The sequence below is a fragment of the Hypanus sabinus genome, chromosome 8 (assembly GCF_030144855.1).
Source record: "Hypanus sabinus isolate sHypSab1 chromosome 8, sHypSab1.hap1, whole genome shotgun sequence".
Taxonomy (NCBI): domain Eukaryota; kingdom Metazoa; phylum Chordata; class Chondrichthyes; order Myliobatiformes; family Dasyatidae; genus Hypanus; species Hypanus sabinus.
Window position 1 is genome coordinate 58,896,410 of NC_082713.1, and position 18,405 is coordinate 58,914,814.

The 18,405-nt window shown below is 38.4% G+C and overlaps 1 protein-coding gene across 4 annotated transcripts in view; it reads right to left on the reverse strand.

Moving 5' to 3' along the window:
* Positions 1-18,405, reverse strand: part of LOC132398202 (transmembrane protein 33-like) — a 133,267-nt gene that overhangs the window by 101,341 nt on the left and 13,521 nt on the right. For 2 of the 4 annotated variants that reach the window (XM_059977293.1, XM_059977294.1), the window contains exons 3-5: positions 17,587-17,681; positions 10,120-10,307; positions 7,516-7,583 (exon numbers count right to left, since the gene is read on the reverse strand). In XM_059977293.1, the coding sequence (XP_059833276.1) occupies positions 7,516-7,583; positions 10,120-10,307; positions 17,587-17,681 (351 nt within the window). The remainder of the gene's footprint in view (positions 1-7,515; positions 7,584-10,119; positions 10,308-17,586; positions 17,682-18,405) is intronic. The other 2 variants (XM_059977295.1, XM_059977296.1) reach the window with 1 other exon arrangement.

The following is an 18,405-nucleotide window of genomic DNA, read 5'->3' on the forward strand; positions in this document are numbered from 1 at the left end:
TCAGAGATTATTTTGATGATTGGTGAAGTAGGTCCATATAGTCACCTGCTGGTAATATTTCTGGAGTAAGGTCCTCTGCAATAGTCATAATGTTCAGTGACAAAGGTGAAGCTGCACTTTGTTTGATATGGCCCTTCAAGATAAATTCTCATGCAGTCTTAAGGTCAAACATTCTAACTGCTAAAAGCTTGATATTTTATTGAAATTAGGCTTACTATTTGAAAAACAAAGTAATTTTACTTGCTTGCAGTGACGTATCTAAGGTATGACAGGTATGGCACATGCCCTGGGCGCCACTGAGCAGTTTCTGTTAAAGTCAGACAAGCCATCCTCGGATAGTGAAAAAAGAATTTTCTTCAGATGTATGATCTGTCTTTGATTATCATGGGTGAGAAGCACTAGGATGGCCTTATTTCAGAGCATTGTGTAAGAAGACCGTGAAACGTTTCTTCATGGAGAAGGAAAGTTGAGCTGAAGGACGGAAGAGTTAAAGTTGGAAGCAGAGGAAGCCAAGAAGTTGTGCAAGTTCCTCATGCCTTTCTTTGAAAAGCCCGGAACAAGTAGTTCGACTCGTTCCATGGAGTCGCCTGCACCTGCTACAAGCTTGTTAGAATCCGAAGGTGGATCAAGTACAAATGCGTCACAAGCCGAGGAGGAGATCAAGTCAGATAAATCCGAGTATGACGAGATTAAGAGTGAGGCTGCCACAGAGGACGTGGACATGACAGGAAGGGAAGACGATGGTGGTGGTGGTGATGTTGAGTTTATTGATGAAATTTTACCTGACGAGACTGAACCTGACGACATTGAACCTAGTGAACTGGATAGTGTCAAGGAGTGTTGAACTGTCATACCAGAAGTGACTTAACAGCGTGACTTTGACTTCTGAAGTTCAACAAGGATACTGGAAAAGCAATTGTGCCTAACGCGTTGAGAACAGAAATAATACAGCTGGGTTTGAAGTATTTCCAGAACAGTGAGGGGCCTTTCCTACAAACAAATAACTGCTCAATGAACAAAACTTGGTTCAAGAGGAAATTGGGAAATGGTCGTGGTGAGGAAGCAACTCATTCATGGCTGGTCTCCTCTCCTTATAAAAAGTCTGCATTTTGTATCTGTTGTCTTCTCTATTCCTGGTCAGACCATCAATCCTCATTGGAGCAGGAAAGTGGATTCAACCAGTGGAAAGCACCTGAAAGGATTAGTGTTCATGAAAATGCCAAGAATCATCGGGAATGCTTCATACAGTGGAAAGAAATGGGAAGAAATTTAGCTGGAAACAGAGGAGTTATTGATGCAGTATTTCAGTCACAGATTGAGAAGGAAAAACAGAAGTGGTGTGATATCTTGACGAGAATCCTTCACTGCATAAAATTCCTTGCGACTCAGAACCTGGCTTTGCGAGGACAGAGTCACTTCAGCTAGATGATGACTCCAATGTGGGAAATTTCCTTGGCTTACTGAAACTACTGGCCATCTTCGACCCTGTCATAAAAGTACACCTCCCTCATTCAGAAAGTCATCCTGAATCCACGTCTTATCTTCCACTGGGTGTCCAGAATGAATTCATCCACATGATGGCATCCACTGTTTGCCAGAGTTTACTGAGAAGCATTCATAAAGCCAAGTACTATGATCTCATGTTTAACTCGACTCCTGATCAGGCACACCGTGAGCAGATGTCAGAAGTAGTGAGGTATGTGGAAGCTGATTTTGAGAGGAAAACAGTCCGTGTTAGAGTCCTTCCTTGGTTTTATCCAGATAGGCCAGAAGGATGCGGAGAGCTTGGTTGAAGACATCTTGAAACAGCTAAAGAAGGACAAAATTGAGCTACAAGATTGTCGGTCACAGTGCTATGACAACGCTGCTGTGATGGCTGGACGCAGAAGTGGTGTTCATCAAAGAATAAGTGAGAAAAACAACCTGGCAGTGTTTGTGAATTGTGACAATCACTCACTCAACTTGGTGGGTGTACATGAAGCCAAGCAGGATAAAATGAAGGTCAATTGAAGCTCTCTACGTGTTTTTCTCTTGTTCAACACAGCGCTGGGAAAAATTCAAAAACGGCATGCCTGTGGTTGTTAAGTCAGAGTCCAAAACCAGGAGGTGTGCAAAGACAGAAGCAGTGAAGCCTATCAACAAGTACCCTGAGGAGATACTTCAAGTTCTCCAGGACATGATAGACAATGAAAATGAGACAAGTGAAACAAGAAGTGACACGACCTGTACAACCACATGCTGAGTTATGATTTTCCGATTTTGCTAGGATTTTGGAACAAAGTACTCATTCGCATTGACCGTATTCAAAAGAGGCTGCAGAATCCCAGCAGGAACTTCCATGATGCTGCCCTGGATTTGAAAGCCCTCCGAGATCATTTTTACAATGAAAGAGAAGTGTTGGTCAGTGAGTCACTCGAAGGAGGAGTCAGTCTCTGTCAAGAATGCAATATTGAAGTTGAAAGATGTCAGCGATGAAAGATTGTCTGATGAGAACTCAAGAGACGCTGGGTTAACAACTAAGGAGGAAATGGAAACAGTCATGAAGGGAACACGCGACCATCTTCACAGAGAAATGGACGAAAGGTTCACTCAATTGCATGACACTGACTCCAAGTTTGGGTTCCTTCTTGATGTTGAGGGACTGTGTTACTGAGCCAACAGTAACGACCTAAAGAAGTAGTGAGAAAATCTGGGCGAATTGTACAGCTCTGATGTTGATGGACAGCAGCTTATGAAGAAATTTTGGATTGCAGAATTTTGCTATCAAGGCGGGTCAACATGAAAATATCAAGGCAGACTCTGTGATCTTGCTCTGCTGAGTGTAGAAAGAGAAGAAACTGAGAAAACTGACTTTGATCTCATCATAGACCAATTTGCATCAGTGAAAGCAAAGAAGGTGGAGTAATAATTTTCATGTCGTGCCATAATTTGTTAATTAAAAGATTAACGAGCTTGAATTGTATTTTTGAGCTGATTTTATGGTAAAGTTATCTCAAAAGATGGGTGTCAGATGTTTGGACAGGGGCCCCATTTCAGTGTTTTGCCATAGACGCTATTTCCCGTAGATACGCCCCTGCTTGCTCGTAAATCTCAAGATTCTAGTCTTAAGAGCCAGCCAGGTTCTTAAGGTCAAAAAACCACCACAGAAAGAAAAACATTTTTTTTTTTAGGAATACTGGGAACCAAAATAGATTCATTGGGCTAATTTGGACTGATCATCAATTTGTAAATGGCCATGTTTTCAAAATAAAATAATGATTACACTGGACCACAAATTTTTTCGGAAGTGTTGCTTCCTCAGAATTTTTTTCTTTTTGTGCTTACAATAGACTGCTTGAGGCTGAACACAAATTTGAGACTAATTGTATCATGCAAGAATTTGGAGAAACAAGAAATTAACTTTTTTTGAAAATAAAGCATTTAATTGCTTAATTGTGCTGATGCTTTGCAATAGTTAAACTAAACTAAAAGTGTTTTGACGATTTTCATTTGTACTCAGTGTCTGAGGCTTCTCACTTAAATGTCCAACAATAATCAGCCAACTTTGATGGATTCCAGTTGCCCTGACACCATTTCTCCATGACTGCAATGTCCTCGTCTGTGACAGCACCAAGATTTGCAAGAGAAAAGTCTAAATGAGAATGCAACACTGAATCTTTGGTGACATTGTGCATTTCGTGTATTGGTATGCTTGAAGCATGTTGATAACCAGCTGCATGAAATTTGGTGCTCTGTAGATGCCAAGAAAATTTTCACTAACATCCTTGAAAACTTTCCACGCGATCTTGTCTGGTCCCACTCGCAGTTCTTCAAATTGCCCGTCGTTGGTAATCTGTTCAATTTGTGGACCAACAAAAATGCTTTCCTTAATCTTGGCATAAACTATTCTGACTTGAATTATGAATTGAAGTAACAATGTAGGTGATTTTAAAATAAAATGGTGTGTGATTTCCATGGTGATTTTCATGATCGGTGGCCGAAAATCCATAGGATACATCTAGAAGTATTCAGGAAACAAAATCAATGTTGTCCAGTGTTATGGAACACACAAGAGTTTCTGCAGATGCTGAAAATCTTATTGAATCTGATTATTCCAGCAGTTTAAAACTTTTACCCCTCTTGATTTACCCCATATATGATTTAATCAGTTCTCACAATTGGTTCAAGGATACAATGCACTATACTGTACCAATTGTATGGCTAATGAGCACTAAATGTACCACTGGCTTGCTTGAGAGTCAATGTTAGTAAGCTCAAAGTTCGAAGTAAATTTATTATTAAAGTACATATATGTCACCATATACAATCCTGAGGTTCACTTTCTTGCAGGCATACTCAATAAATCCAATAACCATAATAGCAGAAATGAAAAACTATACCCAAAAGCTCAGACAAGCAGTGCACAATAGACAAACTGGAAATACAAAAAGAGAAGAAATAATAATAAATAAATAAGCAATAAACATCAAGAACATATGAAGAAGAGTCCTTCACAGTGAGCGCATAGGTTGTGGGAGCAGTCCAGTTATGGGGAAAATGTAGATGAGTGAAGTTATCCCCACTGGTTCAGGAGCCTGATGGTTGAGGGGCAACAACCGTTCCTGAACCTGGTTGTGTGAGTCTTGAGGTAAGATGAAGAAAACATGACCTGGATGGTGGGTATCCCCGATGATGGATGCTGCTTTCCTGTGACAATACTGTCTAGATGTGCTTAATGATGGAGAGCGCTTTACCTATGATGGACTGGGCTGTATCCACTACATTTTGTAATACTGTCCATTCAAGGACATTGGTATTTCCATACTGGGCTGTGATGCAGTCAGTCAATATACTGTCCATCACACATCTATAGAAGTTAGTCAAAGTTTTAGCTGTCATGCCGAGTCTGCACAATCTCCTAAGGAAGTAGAAGCACTACAATACTTTTTTCATAATTGCACTTACGTGCTGAAGCCAGCACAGGTCCTCTGAAATGATAACACCAAGGAACTTAAAACTGCTAACCCTCTCTACCTCTGATCCTCGATGAGGACTGGGTCATGGACCTCAGGTTTCCTCCACCTGTAGTCAAAAACCATTTCCTTGGTCTTGCTGACATTGAGTAAGAGGTGATTGTTGTGGCACCACTCAGTCAAATTTTCAACCTCCCTGCTATATGCTGATTCATCACCATCTTTGACTTGGCCTCCCACAGTGGTGTTGTCGGCCAACTTAAATATGGCACTGGAGCTTTGCTCAGCTCAGTCAAAACTTGATTTCCAAATTCTCACCCAAATTTTCAAATCCACATCACTTACTCTTTCCCAACACTGTAATCGCCTCCACTCTTCAATTCTCTGAGGTACAGACAGCGATCTAAATCTAGTTTTCAGATAATCTCTGAATACAGTGGTGGATGTGTGTCCACTGCGATGGGCCCGAGCTGGCGAATTCCTTTCAGAAAATCCCATCTTTACTTTTAAGTAGTTAAAATTTTTCTCTTCATGAACACTTTTGGTAAACAGCCTTGATCTCTTTAGGCATTTAGCAACATATCTTGCTCCATAATGCTCCTGTAAGGTAGTTAAGAGTATAAAAAGCTGTTGTATAAATAGAGGTTGCCACTATTATTGAAGAGGCTTTCTGCCAAGGACTGTTACTTTATTACAAGTAGATCTCCCACACAAATCTCTTCCCTAAAAGTTGAGATATGGGTTCATACAGTCAATGAAACAAAATTTGTAGGGGTGAGTACACCTGGCAGCTGATACTTATGCACAATTTAACAGAAAGAAAAAGCAAATTTCTACCTCACGCTGTTTTGCAGCTGTTAATATTACATGCTCTCACAATGAATTTCATTAAGCCTAAAAAGTGGATCAAATTATAGATGCACAAAATAAATTTTTAAATTTTTGGGAAATTTAAAGACCTCTACATATCTGTACAAAGAACATACATATACAGGATAGTTATCTCAATTATATAAATTAATTGATCATTTTAATTGAGATGCATTGACATGAACACTAAATTAAATGTAAAATCTTGTTTGAAATTGCTTAGTTTAAACAAAAGGCATGTACTTAAAAGTTACCAGCACAACTAAATATCACTCAGAGAGAGGGACACCTATGAGGGAAGAAGTCATGCTAATATTAACATGTAGATGTGTGGGGGTATGTATCAAGAGCCAGTAAGACCTGCTGAGATAAACTTGAGAAGGACTGATTGCTAAGAATAGCAAATGTCTGGTAACGTGGCACTCTAGGAACTTTACTGGTGCTGAACTGGTAGATTTTCAATAAAAAGTTACTTCTATTAATACCTCAACATTCTTTCAATTCATTTTGCTTCATTAGTGTATGATAAATGTTCAAATGATCCAAGTAGAAAGGGAGCACAGCAAACAGTATTTGATTAACCAGATGCTCAGCCACTGGATTTACAAATAGTAAAGTCATGTACTACCAGCATTTTACTGTACAAACTGTGAAGCAATAACACACAAATGGGAAAATGTACTATTCCTAAATTTATAACTCCAAAGCCATATGCGTATTCTGGATGTACTAGATTCATGCAGATGTCATTTCTCTGACAGACTGGATTTTGTGCAGAGAAGTCCTTTGTTTTCAGTCTCAACATTTCTTTAAAAAAAAAGGAGTTGAATATATATTTCAGTGGAACTTCCAATTTTTTTGTGGAGACTTCAGAATTTTATGGCTTCAGCAATAGTAAACAACATCCATTAATTCAGCAGCAAAATACTTGCTAGAATTATTGTTGTACTCTGGTAATACAAACCAAACATTATATTAATTTGACCACTTAATTATGTTGTTTAGGACTTACAGGTGGTTAAAATGACTGAGCACAAGGTTTGTCTCACATGCAGCCTCAAAGACTCTTCCATGAAACATTTTTCTTTAAGTCTGCAGTAAGTATATCACCAGAACAATAATTTATAGATTTGAAATCCAGAGATATGAATTTAATTTCTGCCACTAGAATTTGAGTATGAATTCCAAATAATAAAGATAATTTTGATAAAATAAGGTGAAGTACAAGAAAGGGATCTTGAAGGCTATCAGACGAGGGCAAAGATCCTCACACTATTAGTAAACTGACCATTTCATGTGGTCTGCTTATATGCCACTTCCTTCTCACCACATGGTTGGCTCTCAACTGACCTCCTAAGTACCTTTATATATTCTTTCGCACAAACAATAATGCTGCTGGATTAAGGTAGCAATCCACTACCTCAAGGCAACCAGGTCATAGGTTAAAAAACTGCAAGCAATAGCCAGACCCCAAGAATGAAAAAAAAGTTCATCATTTGACAAGTATGTTTTTCAATTATATGACAGTTGACATTGAGCTTTTTACTACAAGTGCAAAAGATCCAATTTGATTATAGTTTATGGAAACAAAATCTAGCCACTAAAATAAACTTAAGCTTCAACTTTACATTGTATATTATTGCAGTGCTATGGTTCAGAGTCAGTAGAAAGTGCATGAGAAATCGTAACTTACATCTAAGACTTTCCTGCTGTACGCAGTTGCATGAAGTAGAGAAAACATTGCTACTGGTACCAAGCATACTGTACAGATCTGGATAAGGAAAAGTTTTCAAAATACAAATCAAGGTGGTCAGACAAAGTATAACATTATTGTAAAACAACTGTCCAAGGAGAAAGCATACTTTCAAGCTTTTCGACATTTGAGAGAACAGAACTGAAAAGGAATTGCGCAACATCAAATTCTTGAAGTATTTTACTTAGCTTCAACCAGAATTCTCCAGAATAGTGGTAGAGTTTGTACAATTTGTATACCTTTTGCTATAAAACAACCTTAAAATCTTATTATTTTTCATAACCACATTTATATTTTGATTGTGGGTCTTCTATAACCCCATAAAAACTAATTCACAGCTTATAAGCAATTACCATCCTTTACAACTTTAAATGTTATCATCAGTCATTATAACAATGTTGATATAGGGGAAAGTACATCCTTTCCTTATCCTTAAAGTACGGTCCACAGAATCCAGCAGCTTTCTATTTATATGTACATCTGCACTGCTATTCAATGGCCCCATGGCTGATTTACCATCTGTTTGCCACATATTCCTTAATACTTTGGATATATTAAAAAAATCAAGCTCACATTTAAAATTGACATTTGACCTATCAATGTAGTTTGTTGATGTGAATTTATACCATCCTATTCCCTGAAAAATCTGCTTCTAACTTTTGGTCATTGATCTCTAGTCCTGAACGCCTTAACCAACAGAAATAGAGTAGCTTCTAGCTATCCAATTATCTTTCCTCAAATCACAGAAACTTCATTCAAATTGCCCCTTGCACTCTCTAAAATCTATGGAACAGAGGTCAAACTTGGCAATTTGTTTAATGAAGGACATCATATTTGTAGTTTAGCCAACAAATGAAAACATGCTTTTTTATAGAAGGGTCCTCTTCCAACATCTATACATATACATTTTGCTAAAGGGGTTAGTTCAGAGTTGATGCTGAAGAGACACCATTTTGTTTAAATAGCAGCTGCTTTATCTTCAAATTATTCAAATCAAAGATTTTTTTTAAATACGAGAAGATGCACATCTGGTCCACCAGATTTTAAATGTTTAGCTTTTAACTGGTAGGTAGATCAGTTCTTTGCTATTGAAACTGAACCATTATACAGATGTCATTGCTGGTTCTCCACCTGTGCTATTTAAAATCACCAGTCAACAATTCTGTTTATTTCTCTACAAGTAAACACACCCGCTGGATCAGAGAATAAAATTTACCACAATCAAAGGATAAATTCCCATTCTCTCCAAAATTCTAACGTTACCTTATCTACCTTTGCATTTTAGATTGCCCATTGCTTTTTTCTGCATGCAAATGTTTCCTTTCCTTACCTTCCTTCCCTTTTCCTTCTTAGTCTTCATTAGCTTTCACTGTCTGCTGAATACTATCAAAATTCTTGCTTTCCTGTTTTCTATGGCCCAGTCTCTTTGCCGTTCATCATTTATATAGAGTCTTGATTTGTTTCCTGCTGATAACCTATTTAATTCTTCTCTATTTCCTCAGTGTGTTCAGACTATTGGGCAGAATGAAATTACAAATTATCAATACTTGTTTTTTTAAAAAGGTTTATTAATAACTTTTAAATCCAATTGTTGAGTAGAACAACCAATTGCTGTTCACCTATTCAGGTGCCCCCCCCCCCCCTTACAAAGGTAGAGCGTTCCTATGAAATCTTTCTTAAGCTGAAATGGTATAAAGTGAAGAACCATTAATTTATATGGGAAAAATTTTCGTAAAAGCGAAAATCCTCTTTGTAATGCAAAAACAGGTAACTGATGTAGGTCTTCTGTAAAAGCGAAGTGGTGTAAAGCTAACATCCGTAAAACGGACGACACCTGTTATTCAATTTACTTATAGAAATGTAGTCACTTGCCTATATGAACCATACCTAATTTTAAGGACATATTTAAAGCATCTCAACATATGAAAACCATCAGAAGTATTGTTATTGTGTATTTTCATTGGTTTACCCTATCATAAGAATTGAAAGAAAAACCATAATGGGACATTAATAACTTGAGACAGCATCAGCAATTTCCCTGTGTAGAAGGGTAGCCTATGATCTTTATGTCACTGGATAACTTACGCTGGGGACCCTGATACTTAACATTAGCTGGTCCTTTTGAAACGCCAAATTGAATATTCCTATGGGAAGTGAAAAGGGGGGAAAAATTCACATTTCATGTAAACCTTGTAAATTCCTTACCTTTGCAAAAATTCTATTTACATTTTTGAAACGTGATCCAACAGTTGGATTTTCTTTATTGCCAAATATTTCACTGATTGTGTGCCTTTCATTCAAACACCTGAGTCATTAGTTAGAAGATGCTCCAGTATCACACTATTATTATGAATTTACGAGGTGGGGGAGGGGTAATTATTAGGTATCGAGAGCAGGTGAAAGAAAAATCAGAAGCAACTGAAGATTACTCTCCTCAGCAAGACTTTATGGATTCCCAAACTTTTTAAAAAAAATCTTCCCATAGGATTTGATTACTGTCATAAAAATGATCTAGCTTACACAATGAAGCACAGTGAAGGATACACGTAAAAGGATAGGAGGTAATAAAGATAAGCGAGTACAGCAAGTAATGACAGCTATCCTCCAGAAGTGCCTGTGTGATAGAGGCTCTGCTGAACTGGAATCTGGGAAGCCTCTGGTGCAGCCGGCAGGCACTAGTCAGGGCATTAGCCAGTAATGCTCTCTGGTAGAAATATCCACCTTCAGCAACTCTAAAGGCAAGAAATAAGACACAAAACATTCAACTCTGTTCATTAACAATCAATACAATTGTGTCAAGGAATTGTAGAACCATACAGGGGAAACTCAATGTGGGGAGCAGTTAACATTAATGCTTTCACCTTTTTAAATTATTTATTTTGTTGTTTTTGTTTTTACAAATGACGTTTATATCTATGGTTTTCGGAAAGTCGTTTGGGTGATCAAAATGTGTAAACCAGTTACCATCTACAATTTACAAAACTGAAAATACAACATGTACCAAGCTCATTTTGCCTAATTTATGAATATGCACTGCAAACCTAGGTCTGCAGAAATTAAGTGCAACCTTAAGTGTTGGGTGGAAAGGATGCTGCTGGAACTATACTATTCACCTGAAAGGATTACCAATGAACTTCAGACTGACTTATCCACGTAGAAAAAAAACAGTAAGTGTCTGAGATCAAAGACATCCACAGCAAAAGACCAGCCCTCTATGACAAGTCTAAATCTCTGGGTTTCCACTCATGAACTAGAATAACCACTAAATTACTATTACTAGCAGTCTGGGATGTTATAACGATGTCTGGCTGATGTACTACAATATTAAATCTGCCACGGAAGATTGATTTGATCCTGAGCCCAATTGCTAGATATGCCATTGTGCAGACAATCCTTCCCTTCATGGCAAATGGGAATCAAAGGGCATACAGAATGCAGTATACGATGGAACAGAAACATACAATACCACTGTTTCATTGAGATTTTCAAACACTCATGCCAAATCCTGTTTAGCACGGCTCCATCACTGGAGATATGAACTTCAACAATGACCACTACACTTAATGAATGATGGCAAGGACTCAACTCTCAGAATATGAATATGCTCATGTCTAGTGTCTGGTTTGTGCTCCACATACACTGTATGGAACAGATGTTCTTTGTTAACAGTGGGCTGGATGACAATGGTCTAGTTTAAGCAAAATAAACCATAATGGCCAACTTGAGTTATGCCTGCTGCCAAAATATTTTGGATACAAATTTCCAATCCCACAATCAGATTAGCTTGTCATTAATGAATGAGTCCTACACAGTCTTTAAAAGGGTAAGGAGAAATGTGCATTTTCACAAATTCAAAAAAAGCATTGGAAACACTTAGTAGGTCAGACAATATCTGTGGATGTTTCTGGTGAATGATCCATCACCATTGAAAAAAACGTGGAAATATATGCAATTAAATGGCAGAGAGAGGAAGCAGAGGAGAGGAAGTCTGTGTCTGTAATAAGATAAAAACCAAGCTTGTGAAAGTGACAGTATGCTTGCTATGCCATCTAGTTAACCGATGAATCAGGGCAGCTAGAAAGTGAGAAAGCAAACAAAAGATCATGGTGATCTGCAAGATGCAGAACGCAACAGTTGCTTGGAACTTAAAACTGGAATATAACCAGTAGATCAGGCAGCATCTGTGAAGGGAGAAACTGCTTATTTTATAGAGGGTAACCTTACTGAAGAACTGACCAAGTTTGGTAATCTTAAATTGTCAGATTCAATATTGCCCACAAGGGATGTAATTAGCCTAGAGACATGTTTAGATAGTGCTTCTTGAACTTCTGTCAGACTTCACTGAAACAGTGAAGGAGACCAAAAATATAAGAAAGAGTGCGAGTGGGATGAAAAATTAATGAGGCAGGCAACTAGAGACGCAGCTGCTCTCATACCAGTTTCACATTTTGACACATTTATTTCATGGGTTTTCCCAGGATGGTACAAAAATAGCCAAAGATTTCTTAACCAAAGAGGGAACCATCGTATTAAGCACAGAATGGCAGTAGCACCACTCAATCATTAGAAATCAGAGAAAACAAAAGTGCCAATACCCTTTGCCAGGGCAGACAATGAATGGAATGAAGTAAATCCAGAAGCTAAGCTATTGTGATGTATCGCTATTAGCAGCACTTTTAAATTTCAAACACCTTCTTTGTTAGATTTTTTTTGGAAAGCTGGAACATTATAGCCAAGTCTGCTGGTAATAAGGCCATATTTGGAATGCTGCATCCAATTCTAATCACTGTACTCAAGTAAGTACCTACAGGTGTTACATCTGTGCTCCAACTCTGAGGGGCCGAAGGGTACAAAGTAGCCCCCTCCTTTTTGAGAATCGCAAGATCGCTATTAATTCAGGTCAGGAGACCTAGGAAATGAGAGAAAGACATGCAGAATCCACAAAGGGGTTTGGAATGTCCTGGCCCCTCAGCGATACAAAGCCACGGGAAACGGCCATTGTGTATTGAGTACTGTACTCCATGGAAGCCCTCAGGGAATGATCAAAGGTGGGGGGTTGGTGGAGGGATTGCATCATCCCAACCTGATTGACATCTGAGACCCTGTGAGTCAAGATAAAAGAGGGTCTGGGGAACAGCCCCTTGAGACGCACCCGGAGAAACGCTAGAAATCCTGTGACAGCGTTTAATAGTGACAGCTGGTGGGGCTCGCGTGCGTCCTTTTCCTTGGCCTAGGAATTGGCGGGCTTCCACGGAATGGCTTAGCTAAAAGGACCGACTACAAAAACGGAACTCTCAAAGGATCGACATCGTAAAAAGGAAAAGCTGGCAAGTTTAAAACATCTATCTCTCTTGACTCCAACCAAAGGCTGCAGCCTGAATGAGCTAATGACTTTTATATTTCCATCGGACAATACATTATCCCCTAGACAACGATAGAGCTTATTTCTTATTGATTATTATCATACCCGCACTTTTAGAGTTAGTATTGATGACGTATATTATCTGTATGTTTGCATTGATATTATTTTTGTGTATTTTTACCAATAAATACTGTTAAAAATAGTACCATCAGACTTCAACGGACCTCTCTATCTTTGCTGGTAAGTGACCCAGTTACGGGGTACGTAACACAGGATACAGGAGAAGTAACATACAGGAGGGAGACTGAAGATTTGGCTGAGTGGTGTAATCCTCTCACTCATTGTCAACGAAACTAAGGAACTGATTGTAGACTTCAGGAGAGGGCAACCAGAGGTCCATGAGCCAGTCTTCATCAGTGGATCAGAGGTGGACAGGGTCAGTAACATTAAATTCCTGGGTGTCGCTATCTAAGTGGACCTGTCCTGGACCCAACATACAAATATAATTGCAAGAAAGCACAAGAGTGTGTCTACTTCCTTAAGAGTCTGCAGAGATTCGACATGTCATTAAAAACCTTGGCAAATTTCCTAGGTCTGCGGTGGAGAGTGTGCCAAGTGGCTGCATCACAGTTTGGTATGGGAACCCAAAAGTCTTTGAGCAGAAAAGGTAGTGGATTCTGCCCAGGATATCATGGGTAAAGTCCTCCCAGCCGCTGAGAACATCTACGTGAAATGTTGCCATAGAAAAGCAGCATCCATCATCAAAGATCCCCACCACCCAGGCCACGCTCTTTTCTCACTGTTGCCATCAGGTAAAAGGTACAAGAGCCTGAAGACGCACATCACTAGGTTCAAGAACAGTTTCTATCCCTCAACCATCAGGCTCTTGAACAAAAGGGGATAACTACACTCATTCTATTTCTGGTATTCCTACAACTGATGGTCTCACTTTAAGGACTCCTTATCTTGTTATTTCATGCTTATTATTTATTGCTATTTATTTATATTTGCAATTGCACAGTTTGTTGTCCATTGATCCTGTTTAGTTACTGTTCTATAGATTTGCTAAGTATGCCCTCAGGAAAAAGAATCTCAGGGTTGTATGTGGCGATATGTATGCATTCTGATAATAAATTTTTACTCTCTACATTACTTTGTACTTTGTAGAGGCTCTAGAGGGTGCAAAGAATATGTGGGAGGGTGGATTCAGAAATGAACGACTTCATTAAATGGAAAAGATGGAATTGTTTTCCTTACAGTCAGGATAGCCAAGAGGAGATGTGACAGAAGTGTGCAAGATTATGATGGGTTTAGACAGGGCAAAACAAAGGAAGTTGCTCCTATTAGCATATGCTTCAAGGACCAATAAGCACAGATTTAAAGTAATGGGCTAAAGGCAATAGGGTGCTCTGAGAATAAACTATTTTATGTAGAGAATGTCCTTCTCCAAGGATGATAGAAAGAGGCAATCAAAGATTTTAAAAGAAAACTGGATCAGCACTTAAGGGAAAAAAGTTATCTCCTAACCCAACATCTCTGATTGTAGGAGGCACCTGTCAAAACTTACCCTATTTCTTTATTTCATAAAATTGGTCTAGTTAATTGTAAAATGAACCTAGTGTATAGAAAAAAAATATCAGAAAAATATGTGCTTACTTTTACTTCTAATATCATCAGAATTTTGTGTTTGATTTTCTACTATCTAATTTATTTTCTGTATTTCATTTACTTTGGCATTACTTAATTTCATTTGATCTGGAAATCTTAAGTGCAAAGTGTACAAGTATTAAGACTACATTGTCTATTATTTTGGAAATAATTAAGCATTTTGGATAAATACCACTCTGCACTAAAATATTACAGAAGAAATTAAGATAAATGTACAACAATTTTGTATATATCCTATTTCAGTGTCAAAACTGAAGTCTCATCCATTTCCTTTTCAATCAAGGATATGGATTTTTGTAATCAACATTTATAAATAAAAAGCAGTGACTAAGACAGTAAACTTGCTTAGAATCATTGATCCTGCTGTGAAATATTATCAGCAACAGTTGTAATCTCAAGTGCACAATTCATTTGGTCATTTCAATCATGTAATTTTCTCACACATCCAAGTTGTGAATACTCTGAGAAAAGGTGTCTCAAAATGTTTTATCTAGTGAGAAGACACATCAAACCACCCATAAAATTATTTGATTTTACTAGTTTGCTAGGAGAGCACAGTTTTTATTTCTTTTTGCAGCCTTTGGTAAGTTGATGGAGAAGATCCTGAGAGACAGGATTTATGAACACTTGAGAGGCATAATATGATTAGGAATAGTCAGCATGGCTTTGTGAAAGGCAGGTCGTGCCTTACAAGCCTGATTGAATTTTTTTGAGGATGTGACTGAACACATTGATGCAGGTAGAGCAGTAGATGTAGTGTATATGGATTTCATCAAAGCATTTGACAAGGTACCCCACGCAAGGCTTATTGAAAAAGTAAGAAGGTATGGGATCTGAGGGGACATTGCTTTGTGGATTCAGAACTGGCTTGCCCACAGAAAGCAAAGAGTGATTGTAGATAGGTCATATTCCGCATGGAGGTCGGTGACAGGTGGTGTGCCTCAGGGATTTGTTCTGGGACCCCTTACTCATCGGGATTTTTATAAATGACCTGGATGAGGAAGTGGAGGGATAGGTTAGTAAATTTGCTGATGACACAAAGGTTGGTGGTGTTGTGGATAGTGTGGAGGGCTGTCAGAGGTTACAGCGGGACATTGATAGGATGCAAAACTGGGTTGAGAAGTTGCAGATGGAGTTCAACCTAGATAAGTGTGAAGTGGTTCATTTTGGTAGGTCAAATATGATGGCAGAATATCACATTAATGTTAAGACTCTTGGCAGTGTGGAGGATTGGAGGGATCCTGGGGTCTGAATGCATAGGACACTCAAATCTGCTGCGCAGGTTGACTTTGTGGTTAAGAAAGCATATGGTGTATTGGCCTTCATCAATCGTGGAATTGAATATAGGACCCGAGAGGTATTGTTGTAGCTATATAGGACCCTGGTCAGACCCCACTTGGAGTACTGTGCTCAGTATAGGAAGGATGTGGAAACAATAGAAAGGGTGCAGAGGAGATTTGCAGGCATTTTGCCCAGAATGGGGAGCATGCCTTATCAGAAAAGGTGGAGTGAACTGACGACCCTCCTGACGAAGGGTCTCGGCCTGAAACGTCGACAGTGCTTCTCCTTATAGATGCTGCCTGGCCTGCTGTGTTCCACCATCATTTTGTGTGTGTTGTCTGAATTTCCAGCATCTGCAGATTTCCTTGTGTTCGGCCTTTTCTCCTTGGAGCGACGGAGGATGAGAGGTGACCTGATAGATGAGTATAAGATGGAGAGGCATTGATCATGTAGATAGTCAGAGGCCTTTTCCCAGGGCTGAAATGGTTAGCGCGAGAGGACAAAATTTTGAGGTGCTTGGAAGAAGGTACAGAGGAGATGTCAGGGGTAAGTTTTTTTTATGCAGAGAGTGGTGAGTGCGTGGAATGGGCTGCCGGTGACGGTGGCGGAGGCGAATACGATAGCCTCTTTTAAGAGGCTCCTGGACAGGTACATGGAGCTCAGAAAAATAGAGGGCTATGGGTAACCCTAGGTAACTTCTAAGGTAAGGGCATGTTTGGCACAGCTCTGTGGGCTGAAGGGCCTGTATTATGCTGTAGGTTTTCTATGTTTCTATGTTTTTGTTTAAATGATTGCTTGCACAGGACAATAAAAAAAAGACAATAATAAAGGGCATGATTTAATCAGCACAGATTTAAGCTTCTGTGACAATTTTTGAATCATTCAATTATTCCTTTGTAATAATATTTTGGAAGTAAGATATCAGGTCAAAGACAAATCAATTCTACAACAGGAAATGAATTGAACTTGATTTTCCAGCTAGTGTGGTATGTCTAAAAATCTGGCACAAGTACAAATCTTTAAGCCTTCACTAAAAGATAAATTTATAATAAATATAACATTTATTTGTCACTAATCTCTGTACTAATTGATTAAACACACCATACTTGGCTCTAATCATCTAACCATTATAAAAGCACACCCATGTTGCTTTATATTAGAAATAGACTGCTCCATTTATGCTTAATGACTGTTTAATCCTAATCAAAAACAAAACAATGTCACAGAATTAGAGACTCTAAACAATAATCACAGAGCACATTATCCAGTACAGTCAGTGAACACAGCTCAAAGTTATGAGAAAATACCTATGTGAACATAAAGACCCTAGTACTCTCTTGGTCTGGTTAACATCAGTTAACATTACCTGGTTTTCAATATAAACTTGTTACTGCTCACGAGCAATATTTTAAACTTCAGTCACACTACATTGGCACAAAACAGCAGCAATTGCTATTTGGGAATATAACTTTTTTTGTAACATAAGACAAGTTCAGTGGTTGATCAAATATGCACTAGGTTTAGCAATTGCTAACCTTCTATTTTATATGACACTGGCAATATTTTTTTAGCCAGTAATTTCAGTCCAGTCCAGACCTAAAGACAACATTTTCTGTCAACTTAAAAATTTTACCATTTTTCTCAGTGCTCTGTTTGTGTACTCATACCTAATATTAAAATCAGTGCAAAATTCTACTCACCCAAAGACGGGAAAGAGAAAAAAGAATGTTGACACCAGTGTGAATATTCGAAGCAACCACATTATTGATTCCGTCTTGTTGCCCATCATGAATTGCTTTTGTTTCATTATGGGGAAGAAATAATGAGCATGATTAAAGAAAGGTAAATTTTAAATTAAAGGAAGGTAAGTATGTAGACGTACAGAATGAACCACCTCAAGGATCAACACTGGGACCCTTGTGGTTTCTCAATGAACCCCTTTTCTGAATTTGAAGCTTCAATACAATTTGTTCAGGCCAATAAAAGAACCAGCTATTAAGTTGAATATACACAAGTATAAAGCAGAAAATTCTACAGAAAATGAACAATACTGCATGAAAGACACAAGACACAAGGTAAAGTTGAAAGGTAATCAGAAGTCAAAACAGAACAGTAACTTAAAAGTCTGAACCATAAATCAAACCATGTTTAAATCCTGTGGAAGTTAAATTCAGTTAATTAAATGATCTGGAATTAGAATTAGTCTCAGTTCTGTCAGCTATGAAACTGCTAGATTGTATAACAGAGGAAATCTGTCATACTGATCTAGTCTGATTGGCTCTAAAATAACCTAACATAATCATCAGACAGGGTCAACACCAGGCATTGAACACATGGTATAAACTCATGACCTCCTTTCTTAACTAGCTGAAGCTGATACAGATGCATTTGTCCCTTCCCATGTCAGCAAAGTCTCCACCAGGCCTGTGGTACTAAAGTCCTGTCACCACACCAATGGAACCTTACCTCCCAGCCTGAAATCTAAATCACTTTATGTGGCACAATCATCAATCTGGCAA